The 25,793-nt window shown below is 40.5% G+C and overlaps 1 protein-coding gene and 1 long non-coding RNA gene across 3 annotated transcripts in view; one reads left to right on the top strand and one right to left on the bottom strand.

The window, feature by feature from the left end:
* The window catches only part of LOC310717772, a 162,486-nt gene that overhangs the window by 51,160 nt on the left and 85,533 nt on the right, over window positions 1-25,793 (bottom strand). The gene's annotated exons all lie outside the window — the stretch shown is intronic.
* Window positions 16,036-25,793, top strand: part of LOC310717488 (neuropilin-1a-like) — a 90,165-nt gene continuing 80,407 nt past the window's right edge. The window contains exons 1-3 of one of the 2 annotated variants that reach the window (XM_083525616.1): window positions 16,036-16,799; window positions 19,447-19,624; window positions 21,804-21,985. In XM_083525616.1, coding sequence (XP_083381742.1) covers window positions 16,718-16,799; window positions 19,447-19,624; window positions 21,804-21,985 — 442 coding nt within the window. In that variant the 5' untranslated portion in view covers window positions 16,036-16,717. The remainder of the gene's footprint in view (window positions 16,800-19,446; window positions 19,625-21,803; window positions 21,986-25,793) is intronic. The other variant, XM_083525615.1, reaches the window with a different exon arrangement.

The raw sequence follows: 25,793 nt of genomic DNA, 5'->3' as shown, positions 1-25,793 counted from the left end.
CAATTGGGCAGAGCAAGGTTGTGGCACACTTACACTAGCTAGTACTCGAAACGAGTCATCTTCCTCATTGTGCATGACCACGGCATATCCTGCTTTATTGCCATCATTTGCGCGATAGCATGAACCATCCACAAACATGACAATTTGGGCATCTTGCAATGGTTGGTTTTTTAGGTCATCTCTGGCTTTTAGAAATTTCTCTGCCTCTGTAGTGCATTCATGGGGAATTCCCTCATCTGTCAAGACTACTCGATCAGCTGGATTATTTGTGAGGCATCTCTCAATTGTCAGTTCCGGTGCAGACAGAATTACGTCATACCCTGTCCTTCGTGCATTTGTGATTACAAACTTTTGACTTGTCAGCAGAGCATGTAATGCATGAGAAGTGTACAGGGTCACTGGATGACCCATCGTGATTGTTGATGCTTTCTGATAGGCAAACGCTGCGGCTGCCAATCCTCTGTAACAAGGTGGCATGCCTTTTTCCACATTGTCAAGAGCTGTGCTATAGTATGCAATTGGCTTCTTCCCCATACTCTGTTGCTGTTGTGCTAAAATGGCTGACGCAAAACCTCGCCTTTCTGAGACATAGAGGTGAAATGGTTTTGTGTAGTCTGGACAGGCTAGTGCTGGGGCAGATTTTAGATCACTTTTGATTATTTCAAAGGCCTTTTTTCCTTCTTCTGTCCAGATCAGTCGTGCGCTAGATTTTGTCTGATCAGCTGCTTTCATCATGTCTCTGAGAGGTTGTGTTTTTAATGCAAAATCACAAATCCACGGTCTACTAAAACCAGCTAAACCCAAGAATGACAACATCTGTTGTACTGTTTGAGGTTGTGGTGTTTTCTGAATTGCTTCTACATGTGAGGGTGAGATTTTGCGTGTAGTGCCTTCGAGCACTCTACCCAAATATTCTACCTTTTGTTGGCAGAATTGCAATTTTTCCTTACTGACCTTGTGTCCATTATGAGCTAGGGTTTCCAGGACCTTTAACGAGTCCTTCATGCACTGTTCTTTAGTTTGACTACAAATTAGTAGGTCGTCCACATATTGGAGTAAACTGCTTTGAATGTCTAGATCTGCCAGATCTCGTGCTAACACCTGGTTAAAAATTGACGGACTTTCACTATACCCTTGTGGCAGACGCGTGTAGGTGTATTGTTTTCCCCCATATGTAAATGCAAACAGGAACTGAGACTCAGGGTGCAAAGGTACACTAAAAAATGCTGAGCATAAATCAATCACAGTGTACCATTTAGTCCCTTCGGGGATGTTTGTTAACAAAGTGTGTGGATCAGGTACTACAGGATTTTCTGCTACCACCACATGATTTACTGGTCTTAAATCATGGACCAATCTCCATTTGTCTGAATTAGGTTTTCTGACCGGAAAAATGGGTGTGTTGCAAGGGCTGTTTGTTGGAATTAAGACTCCTGCTTCAACTAATCCCTCGATGGTTGGTCTTATCCCCTCTAACGCTTGTTGCGACAATGGGTACTGTTTCTGGTAAGGTAACTGCACACTGGGTTTTAATTGAATTTTCGCCAACCCTGATGACTTAACTAACCCTACATCTGTCTGATGTTTAGTCCATAACTTCCGGAATCTGTTTCAGTACCTGTTCTTTCTCTAGTCCAGTCTGTTCTACCTTCTGCTGCCATTGTCCAATCTGTCCTACTTGCGTTCTCACCTGCACCTGTCTGTTGATTTAAAACGGTGTGAGCTACCACACTGTCTTCAGCTGTTAGTTTTATTTTGAGATATTTCCTGTCCAATGACACGCTCATATTTTCTCCTATTGGTATCCATTCAGTTTTCTGACTTGCTTCTCTGACCATTGGCCCTAAGTCTTTTGATTTAAAATTTTGCCTGATCATTAGGGAGACATGTGGAACAGAGTTCTCGACTGAATACCACTGTGCAATGTGGTCTGGTAGCTGTACTGTTGCAGCTATTCCTTGGGGACCAATGATCACGTTTTCTGCTTTGAGACTATACTGGTTTCCTTCTACATGTTCTCCCCACAAAGTCTCGTATTCTTCATCTTGTCCCCCCTCATCATACCTTATTGTGCAATGCCATGGTTTCCTGGTTTCCACACACTCTGGACGCATGTTCGTGAACCATGTTTTCCAGTGGTCATACAGCTTGTACATTTCTGAGGATGTCACATCGAGTTCTAGCCAATAGACTTTATCCAGTGTCTGTTGTTCTATTTTTCTTTCCACCATCACATACTGTTGAGCTAGGCATTCGGGAAGTTCGACCCACACTCCTGTAGGTCCACAGAAGATTTTTGCTCCTAGCTTGCATAATACATCTCTGCCTAATAGATTTGCTGGGGTATCAGGGGAATACAACAATGGTGCTTGTATTGTGATTCCTTCTACTGTTATGTCTTGTGGTTCTGTAAAATGCAAAGTTTGAGTTTTACCCGAGAAGCCTACTGTCTTTACTGCTTTGCGTGAGAGGGGGAGCTTAGAGCCTTCTTTTCCAATGCTTGTGAATGTTGCTCCTGTGTCAATCAAAAACGATGCTTGGAGCTGGTTACTCACATCCACCATAATGGTTGGTTCTTGTGCAGGGTACAGTGAGGTGGGGCACTGTACCAGCTCCCCCTCTGGCTTCTCTGGGCATCTTCACATGTTACCTTGAGGTGGCCCCGGAGGGTTCAAGTTTGCTTGAGTCTGTTGATTCTGCTGATTCTGGCCCATCCATGGTCCTGCCCAATTTCCAGGGTCTTGCCAAATTTGATTTTGTTGTTGGTTACCTTGCTGTTGTCTTATTGGATTTGGGCAGTCTCTCATCATGTGGTTGGGATCTTGGCAGTTCCAGCATCTTCCTCCTCTCGGTGGTTGATAATTTCTTGGTCTTGGTTGAAACATTCCTCCTCTTCCTCTGCCTCTTCCTTGCCCCCACCCTCTGTTTTGTGGTGGATATTGTTGATATGTTGTATAGGCCATCATTGGTTGTCCCACGGGCATTAGTTGCTGATTTCCCTGATCTGGTATGTTTTGACCAGCTGAATCCTTCTGTGTATTCGTTGGTACCATCATGACTGCTGCTTGTTTAGCTGAACTTTTCTCTTCTTTGCGTTTTTCTTGATTTTCTTGTTTGCTCCGTGTTATCTCTCCAAGCTGTGCTTTGTGCAGCAATGTTATTAAATCTTCTGCTGCCTGTTTATTTGCTTCTTTCTTTTTCCTATACATTTCCACAGCATGTGTGACATTTGCCTGGAAAGCTGCCCAGGGCAAGGCGTTAAGTCCCACAACTGACTCAAGTTTTTCTTGTACTTCGCTTGGAAGTGCCCTCTTTAACATTATTATTATTATTATTTTAGCTTTTCCCAATGACTGTGTCAAAATTGCCTTGATATCTCCCATAGCCAGCATTTGTCCCATAGTCTGTTCTTCAAAGCGTGTTATCCATCTTTGTGCTCCTTCACATATGTTAGGCAGTCTGCTTATTAGTCCCATAAGATCCATAAATGACCATGGTGTGTATACTGAGTCTGTGCCTTTTATAATGACTGGCATCTGCAAGGATTTTCGGTATTTAGTACTTATCCTTTCTTCTTCTTCCATGCTTTCCTCTTCATCATCATGATTCTTTTTTTGTACTTGTGACATTGTCATTCTGTGTTCTTGTGGAAAGTTCGTTGTTGTTTCTCTTGTTTTCTTCTGACTTTCCTTTCTTCCGGCCTTGACGTTGGTTTTTGGCTGATTCATTGACAGTTGAAGTTGTAGCTCATCAATATATTGTTGGCACTGGTCCATTCTTTCTGAGCTTTTCTGTTCTGCTCTCTGTATTTCTGCCTCGAGTTGGGCATTTTCGTGTTGGTATAGCTTCACCTTTAATTGCTGATTTTCACCTGTCACTTTCGTTATAATCTCCTTTGTCTGGCTCATTTCCCTTTGAGTGTCTTTTAGGATTTCTTCCATTTTTTCCATCCTCTTTTGGGTGTCTGCCAGTTCTTGTCTGTTTGCTGCATTTTCTTTTTCATGAAATGTCATTTCTTCCTGCAGAGTTTTTACCTCTGTGTGCAGTGGATCACTTTTCTGTGGCATTCTTGGCGTCATTTCCAATATTCCATGAACATGCACTTTTTCCCCTCTTTCTGGGTTCAGAATAATAAACTCTTCTTCTTCCTTGCATTCTTCTCCTGAGTTTGAATCTTCTTTGCTTTCTTTTTTGTTTCTGAGGTCTGAAAGAGAGGTGGCTTTGCTTAGTCTTTCTTGTACTTTAGGGGTGCTTTCACCCCTTGTATGTCTTAGTGGCTGCTTTTTCTGGCAATGTCTTTGATTCTGGTCATACTCAGGCGGTTCCAATTCCTCTCGCTCTCTCTCTCCCATTCTTCAGGTGGGATATCTAGATCATAATCGTGTTCATAGTCATATCTCCCTTCGTTGCCGCTTTCTTCATCATTCCCCTCCTCTTCATCAGGAGTCTGAAATAACACTCTATTTGTTTGTCTTGCTCTTTCCTTGTTTATCTTGTTGTCTGGAGCTGGGAGTTCCATCCTCCCTTTAATCCGTCCTCCTGTTATGTCTAGTTGTATGTCATGATACTCTTTCTTTAGTACTGGGTAGAAGCTAATCACCTCATGCTTCTTTGCTTCAGCATATGGAGGTGGTTTTTTCTGTTCCTCAAACTCCTCCAATGGTGGGGCTGAGGCCTTTTCTGACCCTTTTCCCTCTTTACTTCCTGTTCCTTTCTCTGTCTTTTCTTTGTGTACTTTTAGCATTTCCCCCTCATGCTCGAACCACTCAATGATGTCTAATTTCCGTTTTGTCTTTTCCTTCTTTATTCCTCCCCAATTTCTTATTCTGGTCTTCATTACATCACACTTTTCTTTATTAAATGTTTCCTCTTCTGGCCATTGCAAATCCCCAGTTGTCAGGTCTTTCCATTTTTTCATGTATTTTTTTATCTCCTTTTCAGCCCCTTTATGCCTTATAATTATCACATCCACAGGTGTGATTGGGGATTCCTCCATACTCATGATGCACCCTTGTCTCGCTCTGTGTGCTTCTCTACGGTGGCCTGGGTTTCTATTTTGAGCAGACCACTTTAGATAGACGTTTATCCGTCTTACTGTTTTACAAGGTCGTGTTGGATTTTTTCGGCTTTGTCCACTTAACGAGTTGATTTTATCAACTAGAATTGAGGTGGCTGCACCTCTTTCCCACACCACCTCTTTAGGCTCTACTACAACAGTTGCTGTCAGTCCCGAGCAATAATTAGATTGTTCAGGTACTTCTGCATTTAATTCTATCAATGGTTCTTCGTCTTCACTGTTTGGGTCTGCTATGAAATCAAACAGGTGTATCACTGCTTTACTAGGTGTAGGGGCTTCCACTAGGGTGCGCAATACTGGGCTTAACAGTTGGGGTTTCCAGATGCTTTTAATTTTTTCATACCAGTTTTCCTCTGGAAATATCTGGTGTAATACCTCTATACCATGTAAACGTGTAATAGCCCACAATTTGTCTTGTATCTGCTTCTCTGTCTGTCTTCTCTCTATACCGTTTCTATCTTTGTATGTCCTTTCGTCCCAAAAATGGGTTCTAAGTCCGTTCGTTTCTATCTCTATGTCCATCAAGTTCACGCATTTATTTTGCTATATTCCCTTTATTTTATTTACTTGTTTATTTATTTATTTATTCTTTATTCAATCGCGCTGCGTGTGTGTGTGTGTGTGTGTGTGTGTACTATGCTCCGTGCGCCACCCCGTACTCATTACGGTGACTCTCCGAGCCTTTTTACTCTTATACTAACAACTCACAACCTTTTAAATGTACCCTTTCCACACCAGTTTGCGAATCTGGATCCCCAAGTAAAGACCTATGGTATCTTATCCTGTTTTTAGACCATATGAGAAGTGTTATCTTCTCACACCGGGACTTGAACCCGAATCACCAAGGCTTCACCTTTGGGTCTACGCGATTTCGGTCTGCATAGTCTGCAACCTATTAGACCATATGGAAAGTCTAACAGACTAAGGTACAAATAATTAGCCGTAGTTCTACGTGGGTCCCACCCTGCGCCTCTTATACGCAGTGACTCTCCACCTTTTCAACTTTATTTCATGTGGGTCCCACCCTGCGCCTCTTATACGCAGTGACTCTCCACCTTTTCAACTTTATTTCATGTTTGCTTTTTCTCATCCAACACTACATTTTTTTTTTTTCCACCCAATAGTTCTTGGACCCTAGGCCAGCGGTCTATACCCCTTCCCGGGGCCGACAACCCTATGGGCATACAGTTACTAATCACAGACTTTGAGTATAACAGGTGTCTGCTTACCTTTTTTCTCTGAATCTTGTTGTCAGTGGCTGCAGCCCACAGAATGTTCGGTCCCCTGTTCAGGTTTTCGACCTTTACGCTGACCTTCAGGGCCCCACGTTGGGCGCCATTAAATATGTCGGAACTCAGAGCCCGTCTCTGAGGCGACACATCGAGGGTGGATTCTTTTGTTCAGAAGATTCCCAATAATGCTCAGCCAACTCTAGAAAAACTAAAATATAATAGACACAAACTGCCAATGAAAGATCCTCAGTCTCAGATGAGTAAAAGCAAACTTCTTTATTCCATACACGTTCCAATGAGCTCAACAGAAGATGGGTACCTCACATCAAAATGAACAGCACATCAAAAATGATAGAGCACGCCAAAGTGAGGAAGTACAAGTACTGTCCGTTTCACGCTTGTATTTATACCCTGTAGCCACCGTATCTTACTATTTTTTCTAATTTCTTCACCTTGAGTAATTCCCCTTATTTTCCGATCTTGCCCTCTTTTTTTCAATTCCTCTTATCTTTGACCTTGGTGCTTATTCCTCCAAACAACACCATATTTGGAGTTCCTGTTTTTTTCCCAATTCCCCTTATATTCGGCCTTTTCCTTGATTTTATATAAAAAAAATAAGTGAGTATAAAGCCCTTATTTTTCTGGATCCAACCATACGCTGTTTTCAGTCCTCCAAGTGTGAACACCATTTTTGCGGCCTATTTTGTCTTCCTGCACCTGCAATGGGTAAGTGTTATGCTTTACTCTTTTTATAATGCTGTTTGCTTCTTCTTCTTCTTCTTCTTTCGGCTGCTCCCATTAGGGGTCGCCACAGCGGATCATCCGTCTCCATACCACCCTGTCCTCTATATCTGCCTCTTTTACACCAACTACCTGCATGTCTTCCCTCACCACATCCATGAACCTCCTCCTTGGCCTTCCTCTTTTCCTCCTACCTGGTGGCTCCATCTTCAGCATTTTTCTACCAATATAATTCATGTCCCTCCTCTGCACATGTCCAAACCATCTCAATCTCGCCTCCCTCACCTTGTCACCAAAACATCCTACATGTGCTGTCCCTCTAATAAACTCATTTCTAATCTTGTCCATCCTCGTCACTCCCAACGAAAACCTCAACATCTTCAGCTCTGCTACCTCCAGCTCCACCTCCTGTTTTTTACTCAATGCCACTGTCTCTAATCCATACAACATCGCAGGTCTCACCACAGTCCTATAAACTTTCCCTTTCATTCTTGCAGATACTCTTCTATCACAAATCACTCCTGTCACTCTTCTCCACCCACTCCACCCTGCCTGCACTCTTTTCTTTACTTCCCTAACACACTCTCCATTACTTTGCACTGTTGACCCCAGGTACCTGAACTCCTCCACCTTCTCCACCTCTTCTCCCTGCAACCGCATCACTCCACTGCCCTCTCTCTCATTCACACACATGTACTCTGTCTTACTCCTACTGACTTTCATTCCCCTTCTCTCCAGCGCATATCTCCACCTCTCCAGGCTCTTCTCAACCTGCTCTCTACTCTCACCACAAATCACAATATCATCTGCAAACATCATAGTCCAGGGAGACTCCTGTCTGACCTCGTCCGTCAACCTGTCCATCACCACTGCAAACAGGAAAGGGCTCAGGGCCGATCCTTGATGCAGTCCAACCTTCACCCTGAACCAGTCTGTCGTACCTACTGCACACTTTACTGCCGTCACACTGTCCTCATACATGTCCTGCACCACCCTCACATACTTCTCTGACACACCTGACTTCCTCATACAATACCACAACTCCTCTCTCGGCACCCTGTCGTACGCTTTCTCTAAATCCACAAATACACAATGCAGCTCCTTCTGTCCTTCTCTATACTTCTCCATCAACATCCTCAAAGCAAATAAGGCATCTGTGGTGCTCTTCCTCGGCATGAAACCATACTGTTGCTCACAGATGGTCACCTCTTCTCTCAGCCTGGCTTCCACTACTCTTTCCCATAACTTCATGGTGTGACTGATCAACTTAATTCCCCTGTAATTACTGCAGGTCTGCACATCTCCCTTATGCTTAAAGATCGGTACCAGCACACTCCTTCTCCATTCCTCAGGCATCCTCTCCCCTTCCAGAATCCTGTTAAACAATCTGGTTAAAAACTCCACTGCCATCTCTCCTAAACATCTAAACGCTTCTACCGGTATGTCATCTGGTCCAACCGACTTTCCATTCTTCATCCTCTTAATCGCTGCTCTCACTTCCTCCTTACTAATCCTATCTACATCCTGCTTCACCAACTCCACATCCTCCAACCTTCTCTCTCTCTGATTTTCCTCATTCATCAGCTGCTCAAAATACTCCCTCCATCTTCTCAACACACTCTCCTCACTAGTCAACACATTTCCCTCTACATCCTTTATTGCTCTAACTTGCAGTACATCCTTCCCAGCTCGGTCCCTCTGCCTGACCAATCGGTATAAATCCTTTTCTCCTTCCTTAGTGTCCAACCTCTTATACAGCTCCTCATATGCCTTTTCCTTGGCTTTCGCCACATCCCTTTTAACCTGCTGCCGCATCTCCTTGTACTCCTGCCTACTCTTCTCATCACTCTGTCGATCCCACTTCTGTTTTGCCAACCTCTTTCCCCTAATGCTCTCCTGCACTTCCTCATTCCACCACCACGTCTCCTTGTCTTGCTTTCTATTTCCAGATGTCACACCAAGTACTTTTCTAGCTGCCTCCCTCATCACTCCTGCAGTAGTTGCCCAATCATCCGGCACCTCTTCACCACCACCAAGCCCCTGTCTGACCTCTTCCCTGAACCTCACACTACACTCTTCCTCCTTCAGTTTCCACCATCTTATTCTTCTTTCAAACCTTACTTTCCTCCTCTTCTTCTTCGCCTCCAAAACCATCCTACAGACCACCATCCGATGCTGTCTAGCTACACTGTCCCCCGCCAACACCTTACAGTCTCCAATCTCCTTCAGGTTGCATCTCCTACACAGAAGATAATCCACCTGTGTGCACCTTCCTCCACTCTTATACGTCACCCTATGATCCTCCTTCTTCTTAAAATACGTGTTCACCACTGCCATTTCCATCCTTTTAGCAAAATCTACCACCATCTGCCCTTCCACATTCCTCTCCTTAAAACCATACCTACCCATCACCTCCTCATCACCTCTGTTCCCTTCACCTACATGCCCATTAAAGTCTGCCCCAATCACCAATCGTTCTTTCCTAGGTACACCATCTACCACTTCATCTAATTCACTCCAGAATCTTTCTTTCTCCTCCATCTCACAGCCAACTTGTGGAGCATAGGCACTGATGACATTTATCATCATCCCTTCAACTTCCACCTTCACGATCATCACCCTATCAGAAACTCTCTTCACCTCAACTACACTCTTACTGTATGCTTCTTTCAGAATCACCCCTACACCATTTCTCTTCCCATCCACACCATGGTAAAACAGTTTAAACCCACCTCCAATGTTCCTGGCCTTACTCCCTTTCCACTTGGTCTCCTGAACACACAACACATCTACCTTTCTCCTCTCCATCATATTAGCTATCTCTCTCCCTTTACCCGTCATAGTACCAACATTTAAAGTACCAACCCGAACCTCTACTCTCCTACACTGCTCCTTTTCCTGCCGTCTCTGTAGACGCCTTCCTCCTCTCCTTCTCCTCCTTCGGCCAACAGTAGCCCAATTTCCACCGGTACCCTGTCGGCTAACGATACCTGTGGCGGTCGTTGTTAACCCGGGCCTCGACCGATCCGGTATGAAATTCTCATTTGTGATCCGCATATTTGATTTGGCACATGTTTTACGCTGGATGCCCTTCCTAACGCAACCCTCCCCATTTACCCGGGCTTGGGACCGGCACTAAGAGTACACTGGCTTGTGCCCCCCTAATGGCTGGGTTTTTATAATGCTGTTTGCTATTCTACATTTATTGTATTAAGTTATCTCAGTGTATTAGATTGTCTGTATACATGTGCTTGATTATATTATTTTATTTGATAGCTGCAAGTGCCCAGGTTATATTTTAATTGTGCATTCTGAACTGATTGTTTCATAGTATATAGAATTTTCTCTTGAATGTGTGTTATCCTTTGCCTTCACCTAGCAGTCACCGTGATGTTACCCTGTCTAACATCTTATCTCTGTTGGTCTCTTTTGCTCAGCTCCGCCACGCAAACGTTCTGGAATATCTCCAATGGGTCTTCTTCGCAGACAATACCGCCAGTTCCAGCTCTCCTCACTTGCTGCTGAGCTTGCTCATTTCCTTGAACAACTCTCTGGCCTAACTGTTCCAGCGAATCCCTATCTGCCTCCTCGCATAGTGCAGAGCACTGCTATGCGCGACATGGGCACACAGACCTCTCCTGATCTCTCTGCTACCCGCTATCGAGCTTATGATGACAACTGCAGTGAAGGCTCCTGTCCCCCACCGTTTTCTCCATATCCCTCAAACTGGTCTCCCAATGATTATTACCCTACATCTCCTGCACCAAACCAACGTGCTCCTGTGCCTTCACCCGGCCTTGGGCCAAGCTACTCCTTCATGTCTCCTGCAGCTGCAGCAGCCCACCCGCCTTGCTATCCCAATAAAAATGCTTAAAACTCCCTCAAGGTCGTTTTCTGTCCTTCTTTATCTATTCCACACACTTATAGCATTCAGTCAGAGAATCTATTCTACTCACACATGTAAATATCTTATTATTACTATTTTATACTTGGTGTAAATAAAAACATGGTGTAAATAAATTTAACATATAGTTAAATAGGTGTTATCAAAACTACTTCTATTGTATCTAATAAGTTCTATATTTGATTTAGGTTATTTTTTGTTGGATTAATGTTAGTTTGATTATAACATACGCTAGATAAGGTTGATTAAAATTATTTCTCGACACAAGCCTGGACAAAGTGGGAAAATCCAAGGAGGGAAGAGAGGCAGGAACAGTGGTTACTGGAACCTCAGAAGCATGTTTAACGAGAGAGAAAGAGAGAGTGGTGACAGGAAGAGAAGGATATGGATTATTCTGTGTCCTTATTGTTGTTATGAAAGTTAAGGACAATGTGCAGTTTGGACTCCGGCAAGACTCGCTATGGCAGCATAACTAAAAAGGAGAACCAGAAGGTAACACAGATAGTTGTAGTTATTGACACAAATGGTGCTTTGGCCTCTCTCCAGGTATGAACTGTATGTTAAACTCAAAGGGAGCCAACTTTGTAACCCATCTTTGCTTGCAGACATCGAGCTGTCCAGTTAAAATATACTTGAGCAGGTTGTTATCCAGAAATTCAAGCCTATGAGCCAGCATTTTTCCTATGCATCTTGCCTGAAACTGGCCAAAAGTTTCTTTTGGCCAGTTGTCAGCTGAAAAAGACATTACACAATCATTAAGCAATTCTTGATAAAGATTTGATAGCATATAACCATCCCCAAAAAAGATCTTATTTTGCCCATTTAGGGGGTGACATCATCAGCCTCCATTAAGTCTCCCTCTGATACATTCGTAATAGCCGTCACTTCCATTGGATCACTAGCCACTCCCTCCTGTAAAACGATGTTACCTAAAAATTTTTAAAAACTACACTTCAGGGGGCGACAGTTTCAAATGATGGTCCCTGAGACACCAAAACACCATCTCAAGTCTCTGCACCTCACTCGTACCAAATAACAACATGTCATCTAGGTAGCAATGCAAGCTCATGAAATTTCTTTATATAGTTAGCATCATTCTCATGAATGTTGCAAGACTGTTGCAAAGACCCTGTGGTAAGCAGCCCAAGGGGAGAGCTGAATGCTTTACATTTTTAATACTCTTCATGTAAAGGGATGTTGTTGTACCGTGATGTTAAATCCATGGTACTAAACAAAGCATCCCCCCCCCCAGTGCTGCCAGCACATCCACCAGGTGAGGTAGGAGGTGTGCGTCCCTCACAGTACTGAAAGTCAGTGCACAACTGCAAGATTCCATTCTTCTTCCAAACTGTGAGGCAAATTCGTGGGATGCTTTTCTGAGGATCTCATTCTGCTCCTTTTCATCTAAAATCTGTTTCAGCTTGTGATAGTGTGCTGGTGAGAGTCTGCAGTAAGTGAAAGGGTTTGTTATCTGTCAAACGAATGCAATGACAGAACCCCTTCGCTTCACCACAATCCAATGAATCCCTAGAGAAAACACACCTGTATTCTTTTATCAGGTTAACGAGTCTGCTTCTCTAGAAAGGTGACACCTCACAGTCATTTACATTTAAGTTCTTGAAGCCAAGCTCATCAAACTGAATGTCACTAAAGTGACACAACACCAGACACTAAGCTCTTTGCTGATTAGCTACCACAAGAACTGCCACTACTCATGGCTTCGTTCTGGAAAATGTTCTGCTCTGGCACCTGTTCAAAATTTTCCAAAGCGATGCATGGGCAGACATCAGCAAACTTTGCATTTTTGTGCAGCACAATATCAGAGTTTATCATTCTCACTGGTAGCCAACCATCACCCTATAAAGGCGAGATCACTCTACCGACAAAGGCATTACGATGGACACAGCGAGAAGTACTAGGCTGAATCACAACCATGCTGCCCACTGAGAGTTTCAGTCCTTGGTGGTAGCCAACGCCAACGCCACTCATCGGCTGCAAAACCACAGCGGATTTGGACTTTAAAGTACCAACCTTTTTAGGGATAGTACTACTCCTCCACTTCCCAATGCTTAAAAGCATACATAAAAACAATCTTTACTCAGATTTGATTAGTCTGGTTTATCCAGGACTCTCCAGAATCCCTCATTGGATTTAATCTTTCAGCACCTTGGTACCAATGATAAGAGTGGTCAACCTGTCCACTCACAACAAAGACTGGGACACTAAAACAGAACCTATTTTTCAGATCACACATACATTTAGGACTAGTCTGCTTTCCACCACACCCAACCAGGACAATGTCTAACTGGGGAAAAAACTTTGCAGAGATTGCAAAGATTGTACATCTCGCAATGGGCAGTAATACTGTGATCTTTTCTGGTGCAAACTCTACATTTAGAATTCTGTTAGAATTCTTGGACCAACCACCGCGCACTGACTGTGCATTGCAAACAAGAGTCTTCTCCAACATGGTCAAAACTAGAGCAAAATTAGTGTCTAGAGCACCATTAAATGTTGCTGGTGTGGCTGTTTCAGACCTATCAGGAGACAGAGATGTTGAATCATCAATAGGCTCAAGAACTTTGGCTGTATGTTGACATATAATCCACTTTGTCGCTTTCTGTTTCCTTAGCATCTCATCCAATCTCTCTTGAACCTCAGAAGCTGTTGACAAGTGTGCAGGTTGCTTTTGAACAATAGAGACAGTTGCTTATCAGGACAGTGCTGAATAAACATTACAGCCAGTTCTCTACTTCTGTGTCCTAAAGTTCAGCCCTCCTCCCTAAGGCCCTGCTCAGCCACCTCAGCAGCTTTGTTCAACCTTATTCAATAATCCAAGGGACCTTCATTGGAATTAGGTTTCACAGAGTAGAAATCGGCTAAAGGCATTCCTGATCTACTGGAATCCCTAAAGTGGTGTCTCAATACTGTGAAAACAGCATCCACAGTCAGAGTAACTATTCTGTTGCTCAACCCGACCCTTATGATATCCCTAGCCCTCCCCATTAGTCTGTTCATCACTTCTTCAGCTTTTTCAGAGTCTATCACTTCTTTTTGTTACGGTACACCCACATCAGGTCAATCACTCCATCATGGAGCACTTATCTGTACCATCTCTATGATAATAAGATGGTGCAGTTATCTCAGACATTCGTACCAAATTTAACTTGGAAGCATCAATAATGGTTGCATTCGACATAGTGTCAGAAACGGGTTTTCTCCAAAACAACCACTATGTGGCAGACTTGAATGTCTAGTCTGCAGCCAACTGTCTCTGATAGCTTTTTTCAGAATCTAATTTGTCTGACGAGGTCACTCATGTCACTTGAAAGTCCTGATTCATGTTTGGTATACTGGGTTTTTGTTATTGGAGTATAGTTCATGTCAGGTCTATCATCAACTCATGATCTCAGCACTCCACCCCTCCCAGTGCTTGCGTACTCAAGACCCATAAACTGAAAACCTCTATCAGGTGTGATTAGTAGTGCACCCCTTCCTCTACCAGCCATCATTTTGCTGTGTTTGAATACTAACCTTTCCTCCTTGTCATCTGTCATAACAAATCCCCAAAATTGGCTTAATACACACACAAATAAATTGGATCTGAATCAAAGTGCCTATTAATAAAAAGAAAAATTTGTAATTTATGTTGAATACAAAACCTCTGACACACAAACAAGCAGTAAACGATATCACGTGAATGGCGGTTTTAAGATGTGGGGTTGTTTGCATTTTAAAGAGACATGACAACTATTTAAATAACCATGCTTATGTCACAAGAATGATTGTGAATTGTAAAATTTTTTTACAAATTCACAATATTTACCATATCCTTACTGCTTGAATTTAATCAGATATGTAATTTATATATTTTAACTAAAATAATCTTGGGGACCCCCTAAATCTATTTTTTACTTGTCATGGGGGGTCCCTAATACCTTATGGGGGGTCACGGATTCCCCCCAGCCCCCCTCAATTCAAGCAGTGCAACATCTCTGGAATCTCTGGTCTAGCCATGCCTCTCATCGCCATCACATTCCGCAAAAGAGATTGAGTACCCCGAAATAAGGTCAGCTTTACCTTCACGCTTTCGCATGACATAACTTGCGTGACAGCACTTCATATTATACTTGTAACCACATGACCGTGCATAACTCATGCAACCTCTTCTAAAGCAAATTTCTAAATAAAAATAAAAACATGTACACTCATACCATTAGTTAATCGGAATTTCAATAATCTTGTGCACATACATTTTGAGAGTCCGTATCCCAAACCAGAAAAAAAGGGAGACAAAGGGAGTGGGTGCTTGATAATACAAATGATCCAGCTGTTACAAATATACAATTAAAAGAGAAGACAACACACTGTAATTATTACAGCTAAATGTTTGTATTTGGTACTATGTCCTGAAATATCTTGATAACCTCATATTTTATTATTCTAAATTACACTATATTTTTAAGAACATGGATAATTTATAAAAGTTGTAAGCACCTTTAGAAGACAGAGAGCAAATCATTAACGATAGAAATACAAAAGCAAACTACCAAATTAATAGTTCAGCAGACAGTGGTGAACAGTAACGAAGTAAATGCACTTAATTGGATAAAAGTGATGCTGAGCGGGGAGGGGTAACATGGAGCCGATTAGCGGAGTCAGTGGATCTTCAGCTGAGTGGTAAAAGAACACTTTGGGAGGGAAACCTCAGCTGATGAGGTCATAGGCACAGTGAATAGCCACTGGCCCACCCCCTGTGCACAGCCTTGGTGAAAATATGGCTTAGTAACTCATCGTGATTGAACCCTTTGCAACCCCTTTTCACGGCAAAATAGCTAAATCTCTGCTTATTCCGTAACATGATTTATGGACCTTGATGAAATCCCTGTTGAACTCAGTTTAAATTACTCGGTGGCACCACATGCGGGTACAGTCGGAGACATGCCTGTAAAAGTTCGCTCCTGTATAAGCTCGCGTTATATGCCGTTGCAATAAGACCAAGTGTAGTTTGTTTAGATGTATGTATTTTTGAACGAAACCACACACCTATGTATAACAGATTGCTAGTAAAAAAGGTTGGGATAAATCGAGGCTTAAAAACACAAACTGTCGTGGACTTTTGCCTATACACATTCTGATGGTTGAGGATTAGATGTTGGCAAGCCAGTGAAGCTCCACACATACACTTTAACAGGACGTTAAAACCTAGAGTTTTTTCTACTAACATCAATACGTGTCTGCAAAAACAGCATTAGTATAAGCAATATTTTAGGGCTGGAAATCTTTCTGAAACGAGATCAGTTGTTTTTCCACTTTGTTGGAAATTATCTGAAGACATTTTTCTTATCGTTCCAAACGTCTAATCAGTACGCAGACGGGCAACTGGAGAGCTCTAACCTGTTCTTAGACACTGAAAGAAAAGCCGGAAGTGACCTTTAGTTACTATAGGAGTATCCCTCGAACGAGCTTCACAATGAATGCAGCATCCTGTCAGCTTCAGCACAATGGTGAGAGACAGCGCTCACGAATTTCCATTCAGTGCGAACTAACAGCTGTCCAGTCGGTTTGAGGACTGCTGTCACTGAAAACAAAACAAAACCCCGTCGCAGAAACTTTGGATAGCAGATGCTTGGATATGAATTAACTGTTTCTCACAAGGCAGGATGCGCACGAGCTGAGGTGGTCCTGGCCGGAAACTTCAAACCAAGACTCAAGATCTGAAACTGCAAGGATACCATTGTTTTACTGTGTGTTGAATTGAAAATGTACTTTTTGAAGATATACGTGGCGTTGCTGTTTGTGTTTGTAATGGGATTGCCCACAATTGCTGTTTTAGCACAGATAGGTAAGTTGGTGTTTGTTATGTCTTAATAGATAAATAGAACTAAGACATTGAGTTGAGGTATTAGTGGTCGAGGTGGCGGTGTGTTTTATTGTTACTAACATTTATCACTAATAACATATATTTTACATCTTACTGTATTCTCCTTAACGTCTCTATTTCTGGATTGCATTCATGTATTTCATTGCGTGCGTGTGTGTGCTTTTGGGCTTTTTAGTTGTTTCTTTCACAGCCGCTGTCATTATTAATGTTATGTAGCACACGTCCAAACCCCGGTTGCATTTTGATGTCCCTTTGTGGTAACGTAAGCCACAAGTGTAAAAAAAAAAAACTACGTGTATAATCTATTTAAACATCTGTCCACTACAAGTGTATTATATTTCCCTTTATCTGTAGCATCTACAATCTTGCTTGGTTTGGTTTATAAGTCCACAGTGCGCACCTGTGGTACCTTCATTATTCTAATCTCCTTATGTGAACTGGAAAAGGGAGAGAATATGTATTAAAGTGAATAAAGACACATATTTAGGGCGTTTTCCCATGCACGTAACTGTAAAGAACATTAAAAAACTATACAATACAGATCAATTCTTTTTGATTAAACCAATATAAATTAGATAGAGCACCAATGCAAATAATAACAAGTACTATGTACACATTTACGACTGAAGTAATCCACTTTTTACATAAATGATCATAAAATATCAACATTTAATGAATCTCTTCATTTCTTTCTCCTGTGTCATTGCAGTTACTTCCAACAGCCTCCTTTATAAAATTGTAAAGGGTTCTATAACACCATACTGCATGAAAAAGAGAACTGAAAAGTTCAACCCGATATGAAACCATTGTAGTTGTCTATTTTCAAACAGAAAATAAACACGTTTAATAAGAAATAGAACACTTAACACTTATCTTATTATATTAACTGCTATAAACACATTCAGTTTATTATAATTACATACAAAAATCAATAGATTGCTAACAAACAGACTATTGTCCAAGCTTTCCTCGTTATTAGCATGGCGATTAGCACACCGAACAATTGAAACCAAGCATGGTAAGAGAACAATTGAAACCAAGCATGGTAAGAGATAGATATATATCTATCTCTTACCATGCTTGGTTTCAATTGTTCGGTGTGCTAATCGCCATGCTAATAACGAGGAAAGCTTGGACAATATTCTGTATGTATTAAGCATTTTTGACCAATATTTTATATATAGATTGATTTCTCCTCGCAAAGCTGTTTCTCAAGAGCATTATCTCAGCATTACTGCTGCTACGTAAATATATCGTATCACAACACTATGGAGACCTAGGCGTGTCCTGAGAGTCACATAGAATATAGATTAACATAGCAGATGTAGAGCTGTTTCCTGTTCCTGAAGACAGAACAGGAAAAGAACGTCTGGTTTTATTTTTATCTTTTTTTTTTCATTACATAGGCCTGTTTTTAAACGGGTCATGTGTTAAAAGTCAGAAGGCACTTAAGTAAATTTATGATTTGATGTCTGTCTGAACCAAATAAATAAAAGCACACCATCTGTACTATATTGGATTGAATAACATCATATTTTTTTCATTGCATTGTATTGCATTGATTAATATTGTGTCGAATCAAATCGAAATTGGATCACACTGTATCATAAAAGAGGTGAATTTTATTGCATCTATTTGGTAGCTGCTTCAAATGTATCTTGAATGTATGGTTTAATTGACTATGAATTGTCAACATCCATAATTGAAACACCTATTAATTTGACATTCCAAGCATCCAAGCACCGGAGCAAATAGTATGCAAACAATATGCAATCTTAAATCACAACAGATTAATATACCTTATTTATTTATTTTTTTGCATACCTGGAAAAGAAAATATGTAATAAAGAAATGAAGATAACTTAGAAGACAGGACAGCTTACTTTAGTTCTTAGCTCTGTGTTCTGTATGTAAATCTATGTGTAGCGCTATGATGTTTTATGTAGCATCAGGGTTCTGGAGAAACATTGTCTCTGCTTTAGCTATATATGGTTGAAATGATAATAGAAGCTTCTTGACTTGACTTGACAAGGATTCAGTGCTGTTTCCAATAGTTTACATATTACGATGCATTATAGAGCTATATTGTCTGCAACGCACAACAAAGGTCACATCAATTTTGACCTGCACCTTAATTCTATAGGACACTTCCAGAATGACACCTTATATATCATCATTATATATTATTTGTTATCGGTTACCTGGTGGTCTAGTGGTTAGGATTCAGTGCTCTCACGGCTGCTGCCCAGGTTCGATCCCCAGTCAGGGAACCAACCCCAGCGATTAGGGTTGCACAAGTCAGTGCACTCTTAGTGCCGGTCCCAAGCCTGGATAAATGGGGAGGGTTGCGTTAGGAAGGGCATCCAGCGTAAAAACATGTGCCAAATTGAACATGCGGATCATAAATACGGCTGATCCGCTTTAGCGACCCTTAATGGGAGAAGCTGCAAGAAAGTTTTTTATATTATTTTTCATCGGATTAAACATGAAATCAGTATTCCTGTATCATAATGATTACACATTAATCAAATTAACAAAATAACTTTATCCCTTTTAAATGTTAATTTAAATGTTAATGTTCATATTAATTTTCCTACCCTCTTCACAGACAGCGCGTGTGGTGGTAATATCACAGTCACAAGTGCCGGGTATGTGACGTCACCGGGCTATCCTTCTGGGTACCCGATTTCGCAGCAGTGTGTCTGGCTCATCAGCGCCCCCGATCTGCACCAGCAAATCCTTATCAACTTCAACCCGCACTTCGAGCTCGAGAGCCGTGACTGCATGTGAGTGGTACACACAAACTACAATATTTTCACATGACACTTCAAATTCTATTAGATTAGGCTATAAAAATAATTTCATCCCTATTTTACTGATTTACACATGGTGAGTTCTTGCTGAAATGATGTGTCAGTGAGCGCTATCAGCTGGGCCAGACCTTTATTAGGCTTCTAATCGTATACAAAAGGAGCCTGTGGTGCTTTGGCTACCAACCAATTCACCCACACCCTGAAACAGTCATTGTGTTCACACTTGTTGAATGCTATATTTTTGTTATAGTATATAGTTGTCTCTCTCGCTCGCTCTCTCTCTCTCTCTCTCTCTCTCTCTCTCTCTCTCTCTCTCTCTCTCTCTCTCTCTCTCTCTCTCTCTCTCTCTCTCACACACACACACACACACACACACACACACACACACGCATATACCTTTTATATTATTAAAGCTGTGTGTAAAGGTGCTCAAGCTGTGTAACTATCTGAATGTTTTTATAAGCAAGGGAGAAATTAACTGCCCTCAGTAATAAATGCCCTGACTTAGAGAAAAGACAGTGTCAGCATGCATTTAAAAATGTCTGCAATACAATATACAATACAATACAAATGAATGACCATGTTTTTTTATAGCACTGGCATTATACATTTACAGCAAATTATCTTCTAATTATCTTATTTATACACCTGGGTATTTTTTGACCAGGGTCTAGGGCCCAGCAGTGCTAGCCTGGCAAGGCGTTAATTTGAACTCATGAACTGATTTTGATCAGCATTCCACTGTCTTAACCACTGAGCTACCACTTTCGTATTATACATTGGGAGTGTACATTTTGGCTTCTGAGTCTAGTCTTTATTAGCTTGGTCTTTCATCTCTAATGTCTGGAATTTTGTTGGATCAGAAAATATGCAAGAACAGCGTATAATATTTTAAGTCTGCCTCTGATTTTATAAATCCAGTTGTAAGTAAACTTTTAACACAATTTGTCATTTTATAGTAGATATTAAATTACCACAGAAAAAAAAAACTTAAAAAGGAATAAACCCTTTTAGATATACACAATCAGAATAGGAACTAGAAAATGTAGCCTTCACACAATTAAAAGGTTTATCTACATTTATTTTAGATAAAGCACAAGCTTTTTTTTTTCGCCTCAAGGAAACTGTATTCATTTTGTATTTTGTATTTGTGTTTATTAAACTTTTAAGGAAACCTTACTTATCTGTATGCAGATATTTACCTCATACCATGTGCTTTAAAAAGTAATTTACAATGTTTGTTTTTCAAATGTGCATGCTAGCAAGTTGCATTGAGGGTATGTTCTTTGCAAGACTATGGAGAGTGGTCCCTGCATTAACTAACAACAGACTTGCACTATGGTTTTTGGAGCTCAGCCCTAAGGCAGTTTTTGCTACTTTTTAGCTGCCATAATTAAGGAAGCAGGGCTTGAAACCCTGGATATTTCATGGCCTCAAAACCCAGATAACCCTGTACTGATGATCTTTTTTTGGTTTATTATACAACCAGTGGGCAGCACTTTAGAGGGTTTAAAAGTTTTGTGGGTCTATGTGGGGTGAGATAAACCAAAAAAGTATTACATTAAAATAAAACATTACCAAAAGAAATTGGTAAAAATCTTTTGTGCATTTTGAGTTTACAAGCTAGTCGACATCTCGAAAGACTGACAGCTTTATTATCTAGATGTTTTGAGCTTTCCAGTAGTTTACATCTAATTTATTTTATGGATGCTCACAAAATGTTCTGAAGTAAATTGTCAAAATGTAATTTTTCTGCTTTGGCAAAAATAGAACTTTTAACATGAACACTTTTCAATAAAAAAAATAAAGATTAAATATTGATAATGATAAAGTTCTAAATTTGGGATAGCAACGCTAAGTAGGGTCCTTTCAACTGAGAGGCTGGTAATTTTGCAGGAATTTTGCTGCATTTCACAGGTACTGGGTCACATTTAGGACATGGACCAGCATGGAAGAAGGCTGACAGGAAATGTTTTACTGTTTAAGCACTTGCCATAGCATGTGATTTTTAAAATCAGTGATTTTTTTATCATGATTTATGCAGTTTGGAAAACTAGTTGTTTTATTGTTGATGAGTAAAAGCTATATGAATTATATACATACAAGGTTGTTTTTTTGTTGTTGTTTTGTTTGTTTGTTTATCTGTATGCAGGTATGACTTTTTGGAAGTGTACGATGGGGACAATGAAAAGGCAATTCTGGTAGGAAAGTTCTGTGGTAAGATTGCTCCATCCCCAATCACCTCTAGTGGAAATTTACTGCTGATCAAATTCATTTCTGACTACGAGACCACTGGTGCTGGCTTCAGCATCCGCTATGAGTTACACAGAGCAGGTCTGACATGCACACACACACACACACACACACACACACACACACACACACACACACACACACAATCAGATATTATAGACATATATAGACATGCTCATATATGCTTAGAAACTGTTATTCCGATTACTTTTTCAGTACTCGTATTTAACCTGTCAATATCAGGCTGAAAAATTCAAGCTGAACATGTCACTGCATGCATGTGACAACAATCTTTTATATTCTCCATTTATGTTGTAGGGTGGCTAGATGGTAGTATTATTCCAAATGCATCTATGTGGCAAAATGTGATATTATGAATTATGATGTGATGAAACAAATGATTACTGTCCTCAGCAAAGACTATATAACAACCTCAGATTGACTAGTATCTCACTACAATGATATGCTGCAGTTATTGCTCGATAAGCATGCACCTTTAAAATCCAGGTCTGTTTTATTTTTAATTCTGCTTCTTATTATACATCTGATTTGCATAGGCTGAAAGCTCAAGGTCAACATCTAAAGTTTGTCCCTAATTAAGAAGAAAAAACTTCCTGAGATGGCATAAGAAAGAAACATTGAGTGGAACCAGACTCAGACTCCTCATTTGCCACCCAGTCGAGAAACCCATCATCATCAGCATTGCACTGAATGTCAATTTATTACAGACAAATGATGTTGAGGTGTGCAGTGATGTTGATCAAATCGTGCAAACTGCAATCTGCAAAAAGCATGCCCACTATAGTCCTGTATCAGTGTAACAGACTGTTAAAACTAGATACAGCACAAATCCATCGTCAAAGCTACTGTGTTACTCTGTAATTTCATGGATCCCCAGGCCGTAGATGTAAAACCATTTCCAGCTGCACAGAATGGCCTCCAATCGAAGAGAACACTATCCCGATGCAGGCCGGGACGAAGCAGGCAGATCCGAGGAGAAGAGAGGAGAAGGGCAGGAACACTGGTCACCTTAGGAGCATGGTTAACTCGACAGAGAGAGAGAGAGAGAGAGAGAGAGAGAGAGAGAGAGGGAGAGAGGAGTGGGTGACAGGGAGAGAAAGATATGGATTATTCTATATTCCAAGTATCCTTATTCTTGTCAAAAACTTAAGGACACTGTGCAGTTAGGGGACTCCAGCAAGACTCGCTATAGCAGCATAACTTAAAGGGAAAGACAGAAGGTAACACAGACATGAGGGATCTCTGTGATAAGAGACAGCCTTCCACATCACCATCAACAAACCTGAGTGAACACTTGAGAGTGAGGGGACAACAGCATACAAATATCTTTACCGAACACTCTATATCCATGATCCCTCCAGTTCTGCTCCTTTGCCTAAGAAAAAACGACTGATAAAATTGCTTGACTAAATAAATATGTTTTTAGCCTTGATTTGAACACTGTCCCAAACACTAATTGGATGGCTGTTCCATAATTGTGGGGCTTTAGAAGAGAACGATCTGTCCCCTGCTGTAGTCTTCATGATTTGAGGTACCAACAAATAGCTTGCAGCTTTGGATCTAAGTAGGCGTGGAGGATCATATTGGTACAGAAGTTAACTCAGATACTGCGGTGCGAGACTGTGAAGTGCTTTATACGTTAGTAGTAGTTTTTGATTTTATAATGAATGCAGGAATTGATGGGAAGCCAGTGTAGACTGACTAAAACATGGGTGATGTGGCCATATTTTCTAAATCGAGGACTCTTGCTGCTGCATTCTGGACTAACTGAAGACTAACTTTCTCGAACACCCAGACAGTAAAGCGTTACAGTAGTTTATTCTAAATGTTACAAAAGCATGAACTAGTTTTCCTGCATCCTGTGTCGACATATTATTTTAAGCAATATTTCTAAGGTGAAAGAAGGTTATCCTGGTAATTCTATTCACATAAGCCTCATAGGAAAGATTAAAGTCAATAACCACACCAAGGCCTTTGACTGCTGTACACACCTAGACGGAAAGATCATCCAGAGCCTACGTAATCGGAAAGTTTACTTCTAGCTGCATGTGGTCCTAGTAATAGTACTTCTATCTTATCCGAGTTGAGCAGAAGGAGGTTATCAAGCCACTGTTTAGTGTTCTTTACACACTCCTCAACATTGTTAAGCTGAGCTCTTACTTTATCTCTAAGTAGGTGTGAGCATAACTGCTGTGCTGTACAACCTTTTCTAGAATCTTAGAAATAAAGGGGAGGTTCAATATTGGACAACTGACAAGGGTCAAGGTCAAGTTTCTTAATTAGGGGGTTAATAACTGCCAGTTTGAAAGATTTAGATACATAACCAGTGCTAATGGAAGATTTTATTATTTTTAGAACATTTTCATTTACTTCTGGAGTTATCTGTTTGAAGAAACTTGTAGGCAAGGGATCGGGAATACAAGATATTGCTTTTGATGAGGAAAGTCTTGAATAGGAGTTAAACTTTGTAATCAAGTGTTATAATTACAGTGCTATCAACAGGGTTATTCATAAAATAGTTTTAAAATAAAAATTTTTGGCTGATGTTTTTAATTTTATGATTGAAAAAGTTCATGAAACCGTTACTATCTTGATGGTTTGCATGTTAGTACAGTGCTTTTATTCTCTGGTAATTTTGCTACAGTACTCAACAAAAATCTAAAATAATGCTTATTTTCTATGAGGGTGGAGAAATATGCTGATCTAGCAGCACTAAGAGCTTTCCTATAACTCAGGAGGCTCTCCTTCAATTCTATTTCAAATACTGTCAATTTGGTTTAACACCATTTATGTTCTAATTGCCGAGAGGTCTGTTTTAAGGTGTGCTTTTGATAATTATACCAAGGTGCAAATTTTTCTCCCTAATTATTTTGGTTTTAAGGAAAGCTACATCATCTAGAGTGTAATGTAACTGTGGCATTCAGTTGCTCAGTCGAGCTCTGCAAGGGTCAGATGGAGATCAAATTAATGTTGATAACTCCTTTATTGATAAAATGTGGCGAGGTACTTGTGCATATTTTAAAAGAGATAAGGTAATGATCTGAAATAGCTTTAGAATGTGGAATTATGACTATATATTTTTATCTCAAATCCAAAAGTTACTATTAAATCAAGAGTGTGTCCACAACTATGAGTGGGTGCTATAACATTCTGATTTATTCCTACTGAATCTAAAATGGACACAACTGCTGTTCTTAAGGAGTCTTCCTCATTATCAAATTGAATATTGAAGTAATTCTTTGTCTAAAGAAGTAGCTAGATTTGTGATGAAATCTGCAAATTCAATGAGAAATTTAGACTAGGGCCCTGGGGGTCTATAAATAATAATTTATGGAATTAACTGAGTAGACTTGCTGTCGGACGCTAAATATTTTATGTGGGTGTAAAAAACTTTAAATCTGTTACATTTGTGCTTAGTTTTTTGTGTGATGCTGAGATTATGACTTTAAATAGCTGTGACACGCCTCCTTTTTTTTAGCCCATTCCAGCTCTTTCGTCTTGCCCCTGATGATGGTGATGTTTAATGGAAGAGGTTGATTCTGTGACTGGTGTATTTTATGCACATGATGAGTTGATATTTGGAGTTCTTTCATTAAAAGGACAGGACTAATTTGGGTGTGTGGTGGTCAGAATTATTTCTGGTTGGTAGGGGATCAAATACTTATTTTACTTAATCAAATACTATTTAATTTATATATAATATTAATTTATGATTTTTTTCTGGATTTATTTTATATTCTTTCTTTCTCTGTTAAAATAAACCTACCATAAAACTGTTCATTTCTTCATAAGAGGGTAAATTTACAAAAGGAGGAGATCACATAAATATTTCCCCCCCCTGTATAAACTTATTTTAGAGTGTACTCCC

Source organism: Silurus aristotelis, assembly GCF_946808225.1.
Source record: "Silurus aristotelis genome assembly, chromosome: 22".
Classification (NCBI taxonomy): domain Eukaryota; kingdom Metazoa; phylum Chordata; class Actinopteri; order Siluriformes; family Siluridae; genus Silurus; species Silurus aristotelis.
The sequence above is the reverse complement of the archived record's forward strand: the minus strand, read 5'-3'. Positions and strand labels throughout refer to the sequence as shown.